Source organism: Cydia pomonella, chromosome 11, assembly GCF_033807575.1.
Source record: "Cydia pomonella isolate Wapato2018A chromosome 11, ilCydPomo1, whole genome shotgun sequence".
Lineage (NCBI taxonomy): Eukaryota > Metazoa > Arthropoda > Insecta > Lepidoptera > Tortricidae > Cydia > Cydia pomonella.
The window spans coordinates 13,374,365-13,393,571 of NC_084713.1; the positions used below are offsets into that span (position 1 = coordinate 13,374,365).

General features: G+C 39.6%; 1 protein-coding gene across 3 annotated transcripts; it reads left to right on the forward strand.

The window, feature by feature from the left end:
- Positions 1 to 557: 557 nt before the first annotated feature.
- Positions 558 to 17,767, forward strand: LOC133522892 (uncharacterized). 3 transcript variants are annotated; one of them, XM_061858357.1, is made up of 12 exons: positions 560 to 1,078; positions 1,173 to 1,266; positions 1,429 to 1,557; positions 3,819 to 3,920; positions 4,479 to 4,570; positions 4,652 to 4,730; positions 4,904 to 4,990; positions 9,222 to 9,287; positions 10,023 to 10,178; positions 14,012 to 14,206; positions 15,114 to 16,558; positions 17,349 to 17,767. In XM_061858357.1, the coding sequence occupies exons 1-12, from the start codon at positions 691 to 693 to the stop codon at positions 17,588 to 17,590; spliced, it is 3,075 nt and encodes a 1,024-aa protein (XP_061714341.1). In that variant the 5' UTR covers positions 560 to 690; the 3' UTR covers positions 17,591 to 17,767. The 3 variants fall into 3 exon arrangements, with proteins under 3 accessions (XP_061714344.1, XP_061714341.1, XP_061714342.1); XM_061858358.1 differs by lacking the exon at positions 3,819 to 3,920 and having other exon boundaries at positions 561 to 1,078; XM_061858360.1 differs by lacking the exons at positions 1,429 to 1,557; positions 3,819 to 3,920 and having other exon boundaries at positions 558 to 1,078.
- Positions 17,768 to 19,207: the final 1,440 nt, after the last annotated feature.

The window sequence follows — 19,207 nt, forward strand, 5'->3', positions numbered from 1 at the left end:
TAATAAACGATAAAAAGATGAACAACGTAAAATCATTCGTTCATTCGTGTCTCCTCCCTCGCCTCACCGACTTCCGTTCCGTTAGTGTTGTCACATCTACCAAATTTTCGGTAGATCTACCTATTTTGCCTGCGTTCTACCTATCTACCTCCCTCGGCCTGAAATCTACCTATTTTTCAAAATGGTACAATTGTAAGCAATTCTCAATACATGTGACGGAACATTACTTAATTTCTACCGAATTTCGATTCGATTTAATGAAAGCTTGCCAAAGAAACAGATTATACAAGCAGGTTTATTACCTACAAACAATGGAAATCCTAACTTTTGTTTCAATTTCTTTAATAAACACGTGTACTAATACTAACGTCACAATATTAAAAACTTATAAATAATTCAAAATATTTTATACACATTTTTAATCATAAAAATGTACTTCTATTGAGTGGTAGATCTACCTATTTTTCATTTTAAACTCCACCCATTTCTACCTGTTTTTGCACCCTGTTCTACCATTTCGCCAAAATTGTATGTGACAACACTGGTTCCGATTGTCTTTTTTTTCGTTCGTCCATTCATTTTCTTATCTGTTTCTGTAATGGCTGGCTATTTTGCGTGGTGGAATTTGTGATTTGTTTTATTGCATTTAATTGTCGTTTTTCATTACAATCCATACTGAATTCACATAAAATGAAGTCTAAAAAGCGGCACCAGTCATCATCAGAAGAATCGGAGGAATCTGAACCTAGTGTGGAATCAAAGAGTTCGTCGGAGAGCGACAGTGAAGAATCCTCGGCGTCAGAACACCGGCACAAGAAAAAAAGAAAACGTGCTGACTCCTCAGAGTCAGAGAGCGATTCCGACGACCAGAGGCGTTCAAAGAAACGGAAACATAAGAAAAAGAAGAAGAAACATGGCAAAAAGAAAAGGCGTTCAGAGTCTCCCGAGGAAAGTCAGTCAATTGAGGAAGTTTCATCCGCCAGCGAAGGTGAAATTTCTCCGAAAAAAAAGAGAAAACACAAGCATAAGCACAAACATTCTAAAAGAGCTCGCAGCTCTTCTGCTAGTGTAATAATTGGTTAGTGTAAACATACTATGATTTTCGTTTTGTTTAAAGAGCTATCTAACAACTAACAAGTTTCTTAACAAATTGTAATATTTAATTGTCACAGAAGAAGAAGAGCCAACAGAAAGGCGACTGCATAGCGTCGTTAAGGAGCGCCGTGAATCGTCAGAAGAACGTGGCCAGCCTCGAACTTATTACCCGTAAGTTAATTCCTATCATCAATAATATTCTGGTGCTATAAATTAATGTAATTGTTACGTCAGAGCTCAAAATAGTTTATTGATATTCGTTCTCTAAGTTAAACATAATAGATTTGTCATTAAAAGTTTTTGGGATCATTACAAAATTGAAACCTCTTGTAGGCGAGACTATCATCAGTCGACGGCAGAAAGTGTTGAAAGGGATCGGGAAGTTCAGCGGTTTTATCGGGGCTCCAGCAAAGAGCGCAGATACCAGGAACACTACCGCTATACCCATGAACGCAATGACAGGTAGATTCTACTATAATTCTTTCCAAAATTCATTATCTGTCATCATCATATTACTGTGGTGCTTTTCTGCTGGTAACTGCCCACATTTGAATATCCTTTCACTCTTTCCCTTTGCTGCCTTTCTGGTGTAAAACATTTGTCTATAGCTATTTCCATAGGAGATTATGCTATTCCTTGATTTTCCTCTTTGTGCTGGCTACCATGGCACTGCCATGATTCAGTAAACATCATATAATCATTCCCTTATTCTGATCCTGTTTCCTTATGTCATATTCATATTATCATCCATTCATGTGGGTATGATTCCTATGCAAGATTTTTCTAATCAGAGAGATTTTCTCTACTACTCATTTGTTTCAATACAGCTCATAACATAATCATCACAGGTGCACATAACATAATCATGCACTTGAAACCTGCATGCTATAGTGTGATAGATGCTAAATTAAATTCACACAAAATCTATGGGAATCCATTATCTTGGAATAATAAAAGGAATTTATCATTTTGCCTTGAATTTTGAACTTTCACTTAACCCTAATTAATGTGTAAATTGGGCATGATATCCATTTTATTACATGGACTAGGAATTATAATAAGTGGATTCACTTAAAAACCCAGCATGTGCAGCATGTGAGCTTAATTATTCTACAGACAATTGTTTTGAAATGTTAAGTTTAAACCCTATCCATTTCGTCACCTTTACTGTCCACCTCTCATCCTTAAGCCTTGCCACATATCCAGCCCATCAGCATCAGCCATCAGCTACTTGTGTACTTTTTCTAATATTGGAGCATTTTACTCTCTCTTTCAGTATGATGCCTAAACAGTTTTTCCAGTGCTCTTAGGGTGGTCTGTATTTTATTTTTGGTTGACTGAAGGTCCAGGCCGCGTAGCCAACTTGCAAATCGCTTACGCTCTGTGGCGATCGAAACGCAACTGTCACTGTCGCACTAATATGGAAGACGGATAGAGATTTCAGTTTTTTTCCAGTTTTGTGTTACATGTTCTTTATCAAGAATGCTATTGAATTAGATGGTTAGTGGAGTTACTAAGAGTTACCTCATTGATAGATTTATTTAAACTTTATTCACTGTAAAAAATATACAGTGACAAAAGGCGGACTTAATGCCACACGGCATTCCCTACCAGTTAACCATTATATCCATCCACATTTTGCAAAAACTAGGTTTTATAAAATAAAATAAAACATTTTAAATGACAGGTTTACTAATAACGAAATTGACTCATATAATTTTTTTTCTTTCTTTTGGCCTCAGAAATGCGTGGTTAATATCTTTCGGGTTGATCGTGATACTCTGGGTATAGCCTTGGTAGAAATCTGCTATGTTTATAACATCTTTGCGCAATTGGGTTTTGTTGCCAGTTGCCACCAGGGTGATGAAGACAAGTTCTCCATTCCTTGGTTTTTCTCTGTAGTCTGAATCTTTTCTTAGTACTGAAGGTTTCTAGGTGTCTCCTAATGTTTTCAATTCTATGTCTCATAGCATTTTTTGATTTCATTGTTTTATTGTACAATTTTTCTAAGTTCCTTTTTAAATGCTTTGTTTTGTAAGGTGCTTGTTTCTTTGATCAGTTGCATAGCCTTATTGGCTAAAATACTTCTTTTTGACTTGCTGTTTTAAATACAGTCCTTTATAGAATTTTACTAATACTTTCTTACATTATGGACTGATTATGACGCCTGTGTGTGACGCCTAGTTCTCTTCTTTGACTCAAAAGACTTCAGTATTAGCCAGGTCCGGGCCGTATGCTCGCTCTGTGTGGACCCGGCTATTTGAATATTTTAGAATAGTTTTGAATTCAAAAATTCAAGATTGTTTTTTTTATTTTTATATTGTAGTTGTGGGATTGTAGCCAGTATTTCAAAGTTTTAGAATAGTTGGGTGTGTGTGTAGTCAATTTTATTTCTTGTGTTCTTTTTTGGCTAGAACCAGCTCCATGTGTTCTTATCTTTGAACCTAAACATGCTATTGAGTATTTTCATGTTGTGTTCACATGCAATTGGATTATCATTTATCCTCTCTTGCTTCTTTCTCCAATACCATGCTTTTCCAACACTTTATTCTCTTTTTTTTGGTTTTCGAATTTGAGCATAGGCATATTACATCATAATACTTTATTTTGTTTCTCCTATCAAAACATTGCATTCACTACTCATACCAAAGTCATTTTTCAATCATCAATATCAGCCCATTCACAAAATTAAACATCAGAGTTTATTTGTAAACTCATTGCAGATTCCAATATGACAAATATAAAAATAGTGAGAAATTTGACCAGACTCATTCCAATGAGGAGGAATACAGTCAAAGGCAGAGACATTATGATGAATATAAAAGGTATTTTAATTCAATCAAATATATCTCAATGTTGTTTAATAAAAGGCATTGTATTAATAGTACTTTAAAGAATCAGCAAAAGAACACAGTGGTGTAAGAGTGCATGCCAGTTGAGTTGAGTCCAGCATTTTTTTTTATTTGCTGTCCATTTTAATCTTTGGTCAAGCTAACCATGTTATACATGTTGTGTTGAAAATGTTAATATTTTTAAATCCTGTCAAAGTATTTGACAAAATATCTGAATGAGCATATTTTTGAGTAGGTAGGTCGAGCAGGATTGTCTGTACCTACTTATAAAAAATGATAGCATTTTGCTCAGAAATAATGTTACTATACATAGGTGCAAGCTGCAAAAAAAATCTAAAAAGTTTGAAATGATCTCAGAAATTTCTGAATATTTTTAAGAAGTTCTATTATGGAAATCTTAAGTATCAAAGTTTCGGACGTTTTCCTTTGTTTAAATTTTGTAATTTTGTGAAAGTTTCCAGCGGCCCATGAATGTCATTTTATTAGCTATTTGAGTATGCAGTATCTTTACCCATATTGAAATGTTTCTAGGAACCAAAGGTATGATGAGCGTCGGTCTCCTGTAGAAGAATACCACAAACGTCCCAGAGACGATAATTACCATTCCAGGGAGGACCCTAGAGGTAAATTTATATTTGGCTATGAAAGAATATTGTGGGGTGTCTGGTTTCCTAGCACATTTCATGATTTACTTTATTTTCTAGGGTACAACCGTTACAACCAATATGAAGACAGAAGGCCTAAGCGACCCGACTACGACAATGGCAGGGATTACAGGGAAAGGTAAATAAAACTTTTAAGTGGGATCCAAGATAAAAGCCACTAATTTCAAACATTTTGCTCGCATTATAATCTAAGATGCTCGAGGTTAAGCCGTCCGTATTATGGCGGATTGTTTTGCTAACTACAAAAATATTAAAAGCATATATCTATGTTATTATGTATGATGCTTTCAGGAGACAGCCTCCCGAAGAACGCTACCGCGAGAGGGAATATCCAGACAAGAGGGAAAGGTTCAGGGAAGAAGGATACGTCTCTGAAAGGTACGTAATTACTATTTACCACCAAACTGTTTAACTCGGAATAATTACTCATATTATATTGTATGTGGTAAAAAATAAAAACTAAGTTTAATTTATCAATGTATTGAATTTATAAATGTAATAAAAATTGTGCAGTTGAATGCACCACAGCATGAGTTTACGAACTTTAACTGGCTAGTGTATAATCGCGAAGTTAAATGACTATATTTGTTTTTACAGTGACATCTCTACAGAAAATTATAATGAATTAAATCAGAACATGTTGGTGTTGCAAAGATATTTTAATATTTGCACATTACACGATACATACTCTAGGCATGTGTGAGTCGGTTGTTATAGATTGTTTGATGCATACTCGATATGCTCTTGGACCATGATGGATTCGAATCATTGACTACTCAAGCCCTTAGATGTCCAGGACCAAGTCTGATTACGACTTAAAACACAAGGTACAACTAGATATGACTACTAGTTGCGTTTATCTATCGCCATGTCTAAGTCTTCCATTTACTTTGAAGTATATATTCAACTACTTGTACATATATCTCAATACTCTGTTTTCTATAGTATTATCTAAATATAATAAGAAGAGTTTTGGATCATATACATGAATCATCAACTAAACAATCGAAATTGTGCAAGAATCATAAAAAGACAGAATAATAGATTAACTCTGAAAGTAACAATGCAAAACAATGTGAAACACTCTTAGTTAAGCTTTATATAACTATGAAATGAAATGAAGGATCACGGATGAAGTTTATTGATTTCGACATCCACATAACTTTCTCCAGACTAAACAAAGTTTACTTGCAAACAGTTACAGTGAAAACTTTGTATACCGTCGACAGCTGTACAAGCAAAAGAACATTAATGGAGGAATAAAATATTCAAGATATTTAACTCTGGAAACACAGTTAAAGTTTGAGTTAAATCATGAGTAAATTGACACGCACGAAATTTCCCCAAGGATTTTTTATACACTGATAGTTATTGATCGAGAGACCCAGGAGAGATAAGATTTAAAATAAAGGGCCTATATAATATAATGGGAACCTCAAGAATGGAATGTTTAAATTCCACAAAAATCGTCTACATCCGAAGATGGTATTGCTGGTGAAATACAAGTACACACATGTGTTAGCTTGGATTGTTATTATTTTATCGGAAAACAACAACAGATGTTTGAAATTTATTTCTGTAAATCTTCAATCAATTCATCGTGGGAAGAACAAGAGTTCAAGAATTTACAAGAGTAAGATAATGATATAATAACCAAAAATTTATCAATACCAGTGAACACAATAAAACAAAGACTGAGTATTTAGAAAAATAAAAATAGATATTAAATTTAAAATATAAGAAACTTTATATTCATAAAAAATAAAATGTTGATTATCTATATCTTGGATGCGTAATGGAACGAATAAAAAGCTGCCGATTGATATCCAATAAAAAACGAACTAATTTTGAATATGTTTGGAATGACAGAAATACATAAAGAAGATAGACCCTGGGCTCCCCCAGCATTAGCTGAGGATGCAAGCGGGATAAACACTATGATGAGAAAGAAACAAAATAAAGACAACGGATTGACTCATTGATGAACTTATATCAATAGCACTAAATCCATGATAGGATCTGCATAGTAGGTATATCATCGTCAGATCAGGATTTTTATTGGGAGTCACGGTAAGTCTATAGGAGTGTCTATTGCTTCTTGGAGTTGGTGAATTTTTGTTCGTTATGTTACAGATAAGATAATGCTGACTTGTTATTACTGAAAACATTTTGAAGTCTGGGCTCTTGACATTCCCAAATAACCATGCTATATTCATAGTTTATAAAGAGTTTTAATTATACCCCCTACCAAAAATTAAGATGATCTTTTACTGTTTAGTGCAAAACGTATTTACAGAAATACTTTCTCAGAAAAAAGTGTTTTTTTTTTTAAATCAAAGATCACTTTGATTATTGGTTATGATACGTCTGAATATACCTGAAGTCATTTGTAAATGATTTGGTTTAGATTTGGGCAGTGGTACTCAACCTGCGGCCCACGGGCCAGATGCGATCTGCCGGGTTTTTTAAGGTGGCCCGCCAGGTGATCCTGGTATAGATACATGATACATACCTTGCCATCCGAACGTCACCTTTAAGCAAATTCATCTTGCGACCCCTACAAGGTAAACTAACTATCTTTGTGGCCCTTATTAAAAAAAAAGGTTGAGTACCGCTGGATTAGGGTCTGAGCGATTATTGTTCGAGAGATCTAAGTTCACACATTTGTTCAAATTATAAATAAAATCCCCTAATAATATTAGGGTTTGTCAAGTACGTAATAACAATATTCCGCTTTTCTGAATCATAACATACGTTTAATTTTTTTATGTCTTAGTTATTGAATATTTTACGATAATAATTTATCACGAAAACAGTTACCTATTACGTCTTTCCTTTTTTTAAACGTCTTGTGGTCGAGTCTGTCATTTCGATTAATATGACATTTCCGTAAGTTGATAAAAATCGATTATGTAATAAAAAAGATACATTTAAAACAAAATGACAATAAAATGAATTACGATGTGAAAAAACGTTAATTAATAATACAAACATGCAAAAATCGGCTGTAAAATCGATCCGATTAGGGTCCACACAGAGCGAGCAGCCTCGCGGGGAAATTTCCTCGCGCGGCCGCGTGCTCGTGTAACTTTTGCCTCATCCGAGATAATTTGCTCGGCAAGATGGCGTCACTCAGTCAGCCGTTCAAAATGACGCCGCCCGTAATGACTGCAGTGGCTTGCGTTTCTTTTATTTTGCTATTTAAAGCAATTCAAAAGAAAATGAGGAAGAAAAGAAGCACACGACAATTTGCGACACTCGTATTCATACAAAATATTATATATATTTTCCAACGTTTTGACTAACCACGCGCACTACAAACAAACACGTCGACACTGACTGGCGCGCGGCAAACGTCTGAGGCACCTTTGAGCATTTCGAAAAATTTACACCGAGCGGCTCGGCCAAGGTCGCGCTTGGGCAAGGAAAACGCGCGCGCCGCCTCTGCCAAGGCACGTCTACACTGGCCGTTTTGTGCGCGAGGAAATTGCCTCGCGCGTATGATCGCTCTGTGTACACCCGCCTATTCGTTTATAATCGCTAGATTTGCCAAACGATACGTCTTAACCTCATCACTACAAACTTCAATAGACAACTGTGAAATGTGTGAACTTAGATCTCTCTGAGAATAATATTACATGCGTGAACTATGAAACCACCCCCCAAAAATTCGTAAACACTATACAACCAGAACCGGACCGCCGACCTGTTTTATTTTTTTGGTAATATAATAAAGTCGAGTATAAACGGACCGCGATGGTCATTTTAATTTAAGAACTGGACTCCTGAAGAAACTAATTGGTGATCCCTGCTATACACCTTGTAACCTGTACTCAGCATTTTTGATTCCTCGCATTATAAATATTTAACACAAACAAAACAAAAAAATTAGAGTCAGACCAAGATAAGTTGGCAGCAATTTGGATAGCCCAGACGTTGCAAGTATTAATTAAGTTTACTTCATAATTTCATGGAAGTTTGACATTTAAAATAACACTGCACCATCTGGGCTATCAAAATCGCTGCCAACTTAGCGTGGTCTGACTAATTACTGGCGAATTGTCTAGAAATCCATTTTTTCATGCATTATGGGCTGCAAATATTGAATTGTGATACAACTGTGTTTAGAATGTCACCCTAATAGTCTCACAGGAAGCGTAGTAAATTAGTAAATTTACATTATGACCCCAGTAAATTTACACTGTTGTGTTTCTAAGAAACTATAGATGTTCAGGAACAAAATTAGGATGTAATTCATCGAGATCAGCAAGGGCATATTTTATTTATGTATGTTTCGAAAATGACATATGTAGAAATATTGAAAATTTTGAATTGGATATATTGATAAGCAATATTAGCCAGAACGAATGCTGATTAAAAATATCACAGCCTTTCCGATCTCTGATCTTTGTAAATTGGACCTTAGACAAATAGTGTAAAAATACGCCCGTCTAAATCGAAGGTCGTCACTGATATAGATTTTGTGATAAAAAATCAAAAAATTGTCACAAATGATCGCAGTGATATGTCGTTATACCCCATATGTATGTCGTCTTGTGACAGTCGTTATCGCGAGAGTATGAGAAGTCATGAGTCCGTTTGACCGCAGGCCCCGCGACGGACGCCGCGACCGCCCGTTCCGGCCGGAGCCGAAGCCCTTCCCTCCTCACCACAGGTACGTCTAAACACCAATATATCTACAATAACACGCTAATGTACATGTAATCAAGAAAACGTCTATTTTTAATTGTATACTATAACTATAATTTTAGTATAAAATAGCTAGTTATATAGCCTATTTGTCTAGCGAAATTTTATTAGAAATATGTATACTTTCAGAGTTTCAGAGAGAGAGAGAGAGGAAAAACGTCAATCGTCAAATCATCTGTCGCATCTCGCAACTTTCGCGCGGCGCTATATTTATACGTTTGATTTTTTTCGAATTTTTAATTATTATTAGAGTTACACGCATTTAAAAATTTGTACGAGATCTGTTTTTCCCTCCTAGCTTTTACAATAATCAAAAAGTCAAACGTCCCATAGCTATGGTTAGTATACATCAAATTATGTTAAAATATTTTCCATAATGTTAATATCCAGATAGGAAAATGGGGACTACGTTTGCATGGAGAAGCGGCCCTCCCTTTCGTCTTAAACTTAGCGGGGATCTCAGACTGATACTCCCGAATCTTCGACTTCGAGCCTCTCAGTTTGAAAAATGTTATGACTTGCGAATATACCTAACGGCCATTTCGGATTTTTTTCTCTGGAGCCCATCAGTCACTCGACGATAGCATTACGATAGCGAGTCGTCTCGGAGCAACGATACCGTTTAGCCGCTACTTGTTGCAGTTGTTTTTCGAGCTAAATACGAGCCCATCTTGCACACTCATCTAATTTGATCAATCAGAGAGCAGTCAAGATCCGGAAGTCCAGACCCCCGTTACAAGAGCCAAGAGCGGCGCCGGGCCGAGGAGCGCGGCAAGTCCGGCGTCCGGGAGGAGCGCGAGCGCTCCGAGCGCCCCGACCGACCCGCCGACTCCAAACCCAGGGACAGGAAGACCAGGTACCGTCGCCTCATTGTTCTACTCTTAGGGGAAGGATGCCATGAGATAGTCATATTTATTTTGGCAATGTTCGTCAGCACATTACTTATTTGTATGTTTTTATGTTTTTTCCTACTCCTCTACTGTTATCTGTCATTTATGCATTCATTAACCCATTCATGGCCACGAACCACGAAGCGTACACAACACGCCGGGCCACCATACAAACCGTTTTCAGCTAAAACGTGTGACTCAGCTTATGGGTCTCGGGGCCTGGCGCGAACGTCAAAGAAATTGCCGCTTATGAATCCGGTCCGTTGGACAATATTATGCAACATTTTTACTAACCAACTGTTTACTGTTCATATTAAAATATATATATATTTACTAATTTGTTGATATTTGTAAGAAACTAAGAATGAACATTTTAAAGCCTGATCAGAAATAGATGATCATTGTCAAGAGGGCGCTGTTATTTTCATATAATATCCATAGCCAAGGTCACAAAAATCACAAAATACGAAATCACTGAAGAGCACAGAGAGGAGCATAAAGTCGCCAACGAATAAATCGTGAATAAATATAATTTCCCATGTTATTCTAAAATACATCCTAATAGAGGGGATGGGGTGAATCATTTCTTGAGTTTATGTCAAAAATACCACGTTAAAGATAATACCGCCGCTAAATCCGCCGCCGCCCAGGTGCATCCATTGTTTATTGTCCAAGTGTCTCCGATAATCTTACATGTGGCCGGTCATGAACTTTGTTTTGGTAAACGTCATTATTAGTGAATGCAATCCCGACTCGGGATTGCAAATTCGAGATCCCGCGGGATTAGAAATATCAATCCCGCGGGATCCCGGAATTTTCGGGATCCCGAGTAGATTTAAAAAAAAGTAAAATTCGAATGAATTAAAACGATAATAACGGCATGTTTGTGATGGTGACGTCAATTAAAATAACGTATTAATAGACAGAAAACAAAAAGCTTTATTCTTTAATATTATTAACCAAATCATCATCAGTTTTCCTTGGAAATTAACAAAGGTAATCAAAACAATAAGTATAACTGTAATAAGAATCAAAACAACAAGGAATTAGAGAGTATTACTAGTGATTTTGAAAGTGACTTCTTAAAAAGCAAAGGGTATTAAGAGTGTTATCTGCTAAACGGCATCTTACATCCGTTGCAATGTACTCAGCTGCTGAGAATGCCCTCTCCGACTCAACACTGGTTGGCAACAGCGTGTCGAAGCAATTATATGAAAAAAGCAAAAATCTCCCCCTTGTTCCTCCACACTCAAATAAATCCATTTCCTTTTTTATGACAGACTCTAATCTGTCTAAGCTCGTGGATACACGTGTAAAGGGACTTTTAGATGCTCGCAAATTTTGTTCTAATTCCTCTTTAAGTGACATATTAGTTTGTACAGCAGTAGCACGTAAATTCAAATCTTCTGCAATCATTGAAAGAGGCAAGTCATCTTCGTTTAATACTGCCGTATTAATCTCTGCTTAGTTCGGTTCTTTACGATATAATACGTGTGTTACATCGCTGACGACTGCCGCCCAATCCCGTCAATCCCAAACGGGATCCCGTCATATTATGCGTCGGGATTGATCCCGAAAAATTACACGGTATCTCGCGAGATCGGGATCCCGCGGGATCGGGATTGCATTCCCTAGTCATTATAATATAAACAATAGAGCACTTAAAATGTATTATAGTACTTATTACCACGAAAATGTTTAGAAAAATCTTTTCTTTTAAATATTTCTCACACACTATTGTAAATCTGTTTTTTAAATTTGTCTTCTTTGTGGTGCAATAAAGAATATTTACTTACTTACTTTCTATTGCGGTAATACAATATACCATTTATTACTATTGCGGTAATACAATATACCATTTAGTTGGTGACTGTTTAAGCCGCCCTGTTTTTATAATGAAACAAAAAAATATTGGCATCGTAATAAGTTTGGTCCTTAGAAATGTTGCTTGCTACCATCCAAACAGTAATCCATTGTAAAAAGGTACAATTTGCAACGAGTTTCGTCATGAAATAAGCTTTAAAACCAAGTTATAAAGTTTATTTTTGCGTGCTATGAAGATATGTGTAGTTTTTACAATTAGCGCCAGGCCACGGTGACCCATACCTTGAGTCATGTCAATAACTTCAGGCATAAATATATTTTTGATATTTTTGAAATGTAGATTTATCCATTTGCTTGGGACACGTATGTATCTCGAATTTCAGAATATTTACTATATTACACTTCCAGTAAACCAAACTTGAATATTCTAGACCCTGTTTCACTACAAAAAACATGTTTACAATTATGTTTTTCAACATGCCTTATAAAGATGGTTGTTAGCTCAAATTATACTTATATTATTTCGTCATATTAAGTTTTGTTTATGTTTAAATCAGAATTTATTCACGACTCACATGTGAGTCACGGGCCCTGCGCGACTGTTTGAACATGACCCATACGCTGAGTCACGGGCCCTGAATGGGTTAACACGAATATAAGAACATACATAAAAGATTTCAAGAAAAGTCTATATTGTCTATTCCTCATAAAAGCTCTTGTGCTTTTATAAGCTATAATGTTACTGCGATTAATGGCTACCAACCTAACAAAATCAAAACAAATACAGTTTTAAACTAAGTGCATTGATGCCAACTTACAAAATATTCATTTGGTTGCATAGTAAAAATAATTACTTCATAAGTCAGAAACACGCATGTGACACCCGTAATATAGCAACACCCATAGACTACGAAGACCGCTTAGCGTTGCTTGTTAGACTCCGTAGGCTACGGTGGCCAAAATTGAGAAAAAACTGTCCAAAAATTTAATTTAGCAAGTAGCAAGTACCAGGGCCTCATGAGTTACGAGGTGTCGCTGACCGGCCGGCCGCGTGCCGCGGCCCGGGGCGGGCCGGGCGCGTAACAAGGTATGCTCGCGCGTCTTGGCTATATACTTTTGCTGTAATTTGTTTACCTAAATTAAGATTTATTTTTGTTGACTCGTAGGAAAAATATTGTATGCAACGTTGTATAAGTAGGTAAAAAAATTCTCGTGGCGTATTCCTTTACAATGTTCTCCTACGGCTCCGGCTCACATTGTAATTCACGCCACTCGCCTTTTTTGACCCTTCTTATACAACTGTTGCATAAAATACTATTCTAACAAGAACCATTACGACTATTGAGGGGTCACGGAGGGTTAATCTCACTTTATTGTGCCTACTTAAGGGTTAATAAAACAAAAATTCACGAAGTATAATTTGCAATAATGTTAATGTTAGCTAAGACTATCCATCAAAAGTATCTGCCGCGGTCTAATAATCTGTTTTTGTAAATCTATTAGAAACTGGTTTACAAAAACATCTTTTTAGACTGGCAGATACTCGACGGGAACTGTGCAGATTATCTTTAAATGCAAAACTTTTACGCCGTTATCACACTGATGCAAATTCGTACGTCGTATAGCGCTATCACGCTCATACGGCTCATATAACGAGCCGCATGAGCGTGATAGCGCTATGCGCGTATATAATAACGATAGAACATCCAGCGAGTGTCCGCCTTTAAGTGTGGCAGACATTTTTAGCATGTTGTTTTATCCGATGCCTACTATACTTAATCTAATATAGGATGAGCTGTCTGTATTACTCATCAGCTTTGAAATATTTATCTACAATTTTACCCTACTTAGTTTATAGCAATTCATATAATGGTAGGTAGAGATAAACCGATCGGCTAATATTTATTTATTTTATTTTATTCGGAAAACCAACAGCTTAAGTAAACTAAACTAAACTTCTTTCTTATTCTTTTAGATTTACAAACGTCGACGAGAAAGATTACACTTGGGGCAAAGCCGAAGCGGGCAAGGACGCGGCCGCGCCCGGCGACAAGGAGAAGCCCAACTTCGGGCTGTCGGGCAAGCTCACGGCCGACGCCAACACCGTCAACGGGGTCGTCATCAAGTACGCCGAGCCTGACGACGCCAAGCAGCCCAAGAGGCGGTGGAGGTGGGTGACATGATGATAATGATGAATCCTGTTGTCCCTCATCAGGGATATAGTGATCTCGAAACAGATTTCCATTGTTCACGGTCTTGTACGGCCTCCTCCAGATCCGTCCAGCCCTGCCAGCTGATGCAGCCTCCTTTACAACCGTGTACGAGTAAAGGCAAAGGCCTTTGCTTTTTTTTTCCAGTCTACAGTCCAGTCTGCTTTTGTAACACATATCCTATCCATTTGTTGTTATCAAATACTCTGAGCCTGATCACACCATGCAGTCGAAGAGGCAGTGGAGGTAAGGAGGTAAGTCGTTTTTTACACCCATGACTAGTGCCTCTAGAATTAGCTAAGCTATTGGCGAATACAAAAATCAGCGTCAGGCATTGCTGTCTGGCGTTGATCTTTGAACTCGCATCGGTTTTGGACGGTTGTCGCATAGCCGAAAAAAGTTGCCGAAAATTTAATAGATCCTCCGTTTAAGATAACTCTGCACCAACTTTGACGTAACAAAGCGTGCAAGTGCCACAATAAACTGGTTTTGACGTTTATAGTGTCACTGCCGCATTTTTGTCATTGCAAAGTCTTCTATTGTCAGTCTTTTAATTATAAAGATATAGAGCAAAATTTTGAATAATCCGATCTTAATCAGTGTTGCTATTCTTCCTATGAAGCACTAGTCTAGAACCAAACCAAGACCAGACCGTGCACGGGTTATTTTAGACTTTTAACTTCTATAAAATTTGACGTTTACTTGACACTTGCACCGTCTGGGCTGTCAAAATCGCTGCCAACTTATCTTGGTCTGACTCTAGACCGTTTTGGTATTTTGGGGTAGTTAATTCAAAAAACATTCTAGAAAATGTTGCGTTTTTCTTACTCCTTTTTTAATTTACACATCTGTACGAATTTATTCCAGATTTTATCCGTTCAAGGGTGACAAGGCTCTCCCAATCCTGTACATCCACCGGCAGTCGAGCTTCCTGATCGGGCGCGACAAGAAGGTGGTGGACATCGCGCTGGAGCACCCGTCCATCAGCAAGCAGCACGCCGCGCTGCAGTACCGCTGCACGGCCTTCACGCGGCCCGACGGCACGCAGGGGCGCCGAGTGCGGCCCTACGTCATAGACCTGGGTACGTTACAACAACACCCGTCCATCAGCAAGCAGCACGCCGCGCTGCAGTACCGCTGCACGGCCTTCACGCGGCCCGACGGCACGCAGGGGCGCCGAGTGCGGCCCTACGTCATAGACCTGGGTACGTTACAACAACACCCGTCCATCAGCAAGCAGCACGCCGCGCTGCAGTACCGCTGCACGGCCTTCACGCGGCCCGACGGCACGCAGGGGCGCCGAGTGCGGCCCTACGTCATAGACCTGGGTACGTTACAACAACACCCGTCCATCAGCAAGCAGCACGCCGCGCTGCAGTACCGCTGCACGGCCTTCACGCGGCCCGACGGCACGCAGGGGCGCCGAGTGCGGCCCTACGTCATAGACCTGGGTACGTTACAACAACACCCGTCCATCAGCAAGCAGCACGCCGCGCTGCAGTACCGCTGCACGGCCTTCACGCGGCCCGACGGCACGCAGGGGCGCCGAGTGCGGCCCTACGTCATAGACCTGGGTACGTTACAACAACACCCGTCCATCAGCAAGCAGCACGCCGCGCTGCAGTACCGCTGCACGGCCTTCACGCGGCCCGACGGCACGCAGGGGCGCCGAGTGCGGCCCTACGTCATAGACCTGGGTACGTTACAACAACACCCGTCCATCAGCAAGCAGCACGCCGCGCTGCAGTACCGCTGCACGGCCTTCACGCGGCCCGACGGCACGCAGGGGCGCCGAGTGCGGCCCTACGTCATAGACCTGGGTACGTTACAACAACACCCGTCCATCAGCAAGCAGCACGCCGCGCTGCAGTACCGCTGCACGGCCTTCACGCGGCCCGACGGCACGCAGGGGCGCCGAGTGCGGCCCTACGTCATAGACCTGGGTACGTTACAACAACACCCGTCCATCAGCAAGCAGCACGCCGCGCTGCAGTACCGCTGCACGGCCTTCACGCGGCCCGACGGCACGCAGGGGCGCCGAGTGCGGCCCTACGTCATAGACCTGGGTACGTTACAACAACACCCGTCCATCAGCAAGCAGCACGCCGCGCTGCAGTACCGCTGCACGGCCTTCACGCGGCCCGACGGCACGCAGGGGCGCCGAGTGCGGCCCTACGTCATAGACCTGGGTACGTTACAACAACACCCGTCCATCAGCAAGCAGCACGCCGCGCTGCAGTACCGCTGCACGGCCTTCACGCGGCCCGACGGCACGCAGGGGCGCCGAGTGCGGCCCTACGTCATAGACCTGGGTACGTTACAACAACACCCGTCCATCAGCAAGCAGCACGCCGCGCTGCAGTACCGCTGCACGGCCTTCACGCGGCCCGACGGCACGCAGGGGCGCCGAGTGCGGTCCTACGTCATAGACCTGGGTACGTTACAACAACATCCGTCGAAATCCCTTGACTGATTTAGTTATTCGTGATGATTTAAGCGATTTAGTTATTCTACGCCTCTATAGCCATTTTATATTTTCTATCATTTCTAAATACTTGCATTTTACTGGCGTTATTCATGAACGTTTGTCAAATCCAATAAACAGTTGATATATTTTTGTCCCTATCCGTCATTTCAATATTTATGTTTGTTAGAACGAGACAAAATTTAACAGAGGTTAGTAAGATGTTGCTAAGTTTTATAAATAAGGGGGTGAATCTTTTATATCTCTCGTATCTAATAGTACATTACGATACAAGTGCGAAAAATAGGAAATTCGAAACGAGTGGCGATAAATTAAAACACGACCGAAGGGAGTGTTTTAAATCGACACGAGTTGCGAATTACCTATTCGCACATGTATCGTACAACGTTTTACAGTACATATGGCCCTTTAAATGTTCGACACAGTAACATAATATGCTACTTCTCGCACTAGTGCTATAAAGTAGCCCCATATGTACTGTAAATAATATTTAAAAGCTCGCTATGGGCAATCGGGAATACTTTTTAGTATATTTTATGTACTTGAAAGCAGTACGCAGCGGTTCTCGACTTGAATGCGAATCCATGCAATCTCTAACTTGTAAAGTTGTTCCTCAGACTCCGCAAACGGCACGTTCGTGAACAACAAGAAGATCGAAGCGCGGCGCTACGTGGAGCTGCTGGAGCGCGACGTGGTGAAGTTCGGGTTCTCGGCGCGCGAGTACGTGCTGCTGCACGAGAACAGCAAGGACGACGCGCAGGACGACGACCACGAGCCCGCGCTCGCCGCCGTCGCCACCGCCGAGCGCCTGCAGCGCGACAAGCGCGTCAAGCAGGAGCTGGCCGCCGACGGCGAGTAGGCCACTTGTTACTCGTTGCCACGGTTACACTCGCCTTTAGAACCTCGTTTTGTAGCACTTAAATGAACCAAACATGTATTTTTGTGGTAGTTATAAGCACTTTCCGCGATGAACTATCTACCAAGCCAAGCAGGATAATATACCGTGGCATAAGAGTTCTTCCCATAAACTGCTACTGTACGACTGGCTGACGGGACAAAATATAAACAGAAAAAGTTGATTCTCCTATTTCATATTAGCATAATTTATGTTCTGCCACAAACAGTATGACGTGAGCTACGACTTGACGTTAGTAAAGATGTGAATTAAACGAGAATTTTGAAACCCTAAGCATTGATACAAATCGCCACTTCAATTTCCAAATCTAGTTCGATTACTCTGTGACCTTGATTTTCATTTTCAAACATGCGAACTATACTAATATAGTTGCATGTTGATAAGGCATAAAATACTGTTTTTTTGGAAGAAAATACAAGTTTCCTTTGCTTACGGTTTCGTGTTGAGTAATGTGGTAGTGAATTAATGTTGGTTATCGTACACTTGGCTACCTTATGTATCCCTGGACCACATGAACGTAAACAAGTAAACCCTCAAGTTAATTGTTGAGAGAGCTATTTCTTTCAATATCAAAAAATTAAGGGATTATTTTGGTGGACTCAAGGTTCACCAAATTGCGGACCGCGGTCCGGATCCGTTTATTTAATAAACTCAAGTAGAAACGGACCGCGATGATTAGATTTAAAAAAACGGACCGAAGAGACTAATTGGTGGCCCCTGGGGCCCATTTCTAGAACGTTATTAGACTAATGTTATTAGTCTACGAACTGTCAAATCGTATGGGTTGCCATGGCAACACACTAATAATATCAGACTAATACCGTTCGAGAAATGGGCCGCTGGATTATACAATACAGACTAAGACTAGTATAATTCATGCCCAGAGCTTATAGATTGCTACTGACTTTTTTTTAGAACTTATGTTCGTATAAACTTTGAACTATTGCAATATTTTTATCAAGGTTAAAGTAGCATACTTAAAAATGTACAAGGGAGCATACATAAATGTAACTAAATCGACTTTTATACTAATAATATGTTTTGTTACTTTATTTCTCACGGAATATTGATGGGTAGATATATTTTTCTTTGCTGAAAATTTCTGATTGTAAAATTGTTTAATTAACTATAAAATCCGTGATGAATAAAGTCATACTCTGTATGTGTCTATAGACATACCGGATAATGTTAATGTTCCATAACGTGTACGTAGTTCAATATCTCACTGGTATTTTGTTAAGTTTTATGGAAGGCTCGGCAGTCCAGTGGAGTAGTACCACTAGTTAGATTTAAGAAAATCAGAGGCTGTGCTGATACAGTACGCCACCCTTATTTGATCTATTGGTTGAGGAGCCTGTGACATTTCAATGGGGTTGGCCGGTCGAAGTATTAAACAGATGGCGCCATCATAGCTTGCCCTGTCAATCCCTAGAATTGTGTCAAATTCTTGTTTTTTTTTTGAATTTTGTGACTTGGATTCCAGTACTTTAAGCCAAATCTCATAGAACAAGACAAGGGCAAGCTATGATGGCGCCATCTATGCAAACCTTTGACAGTTGC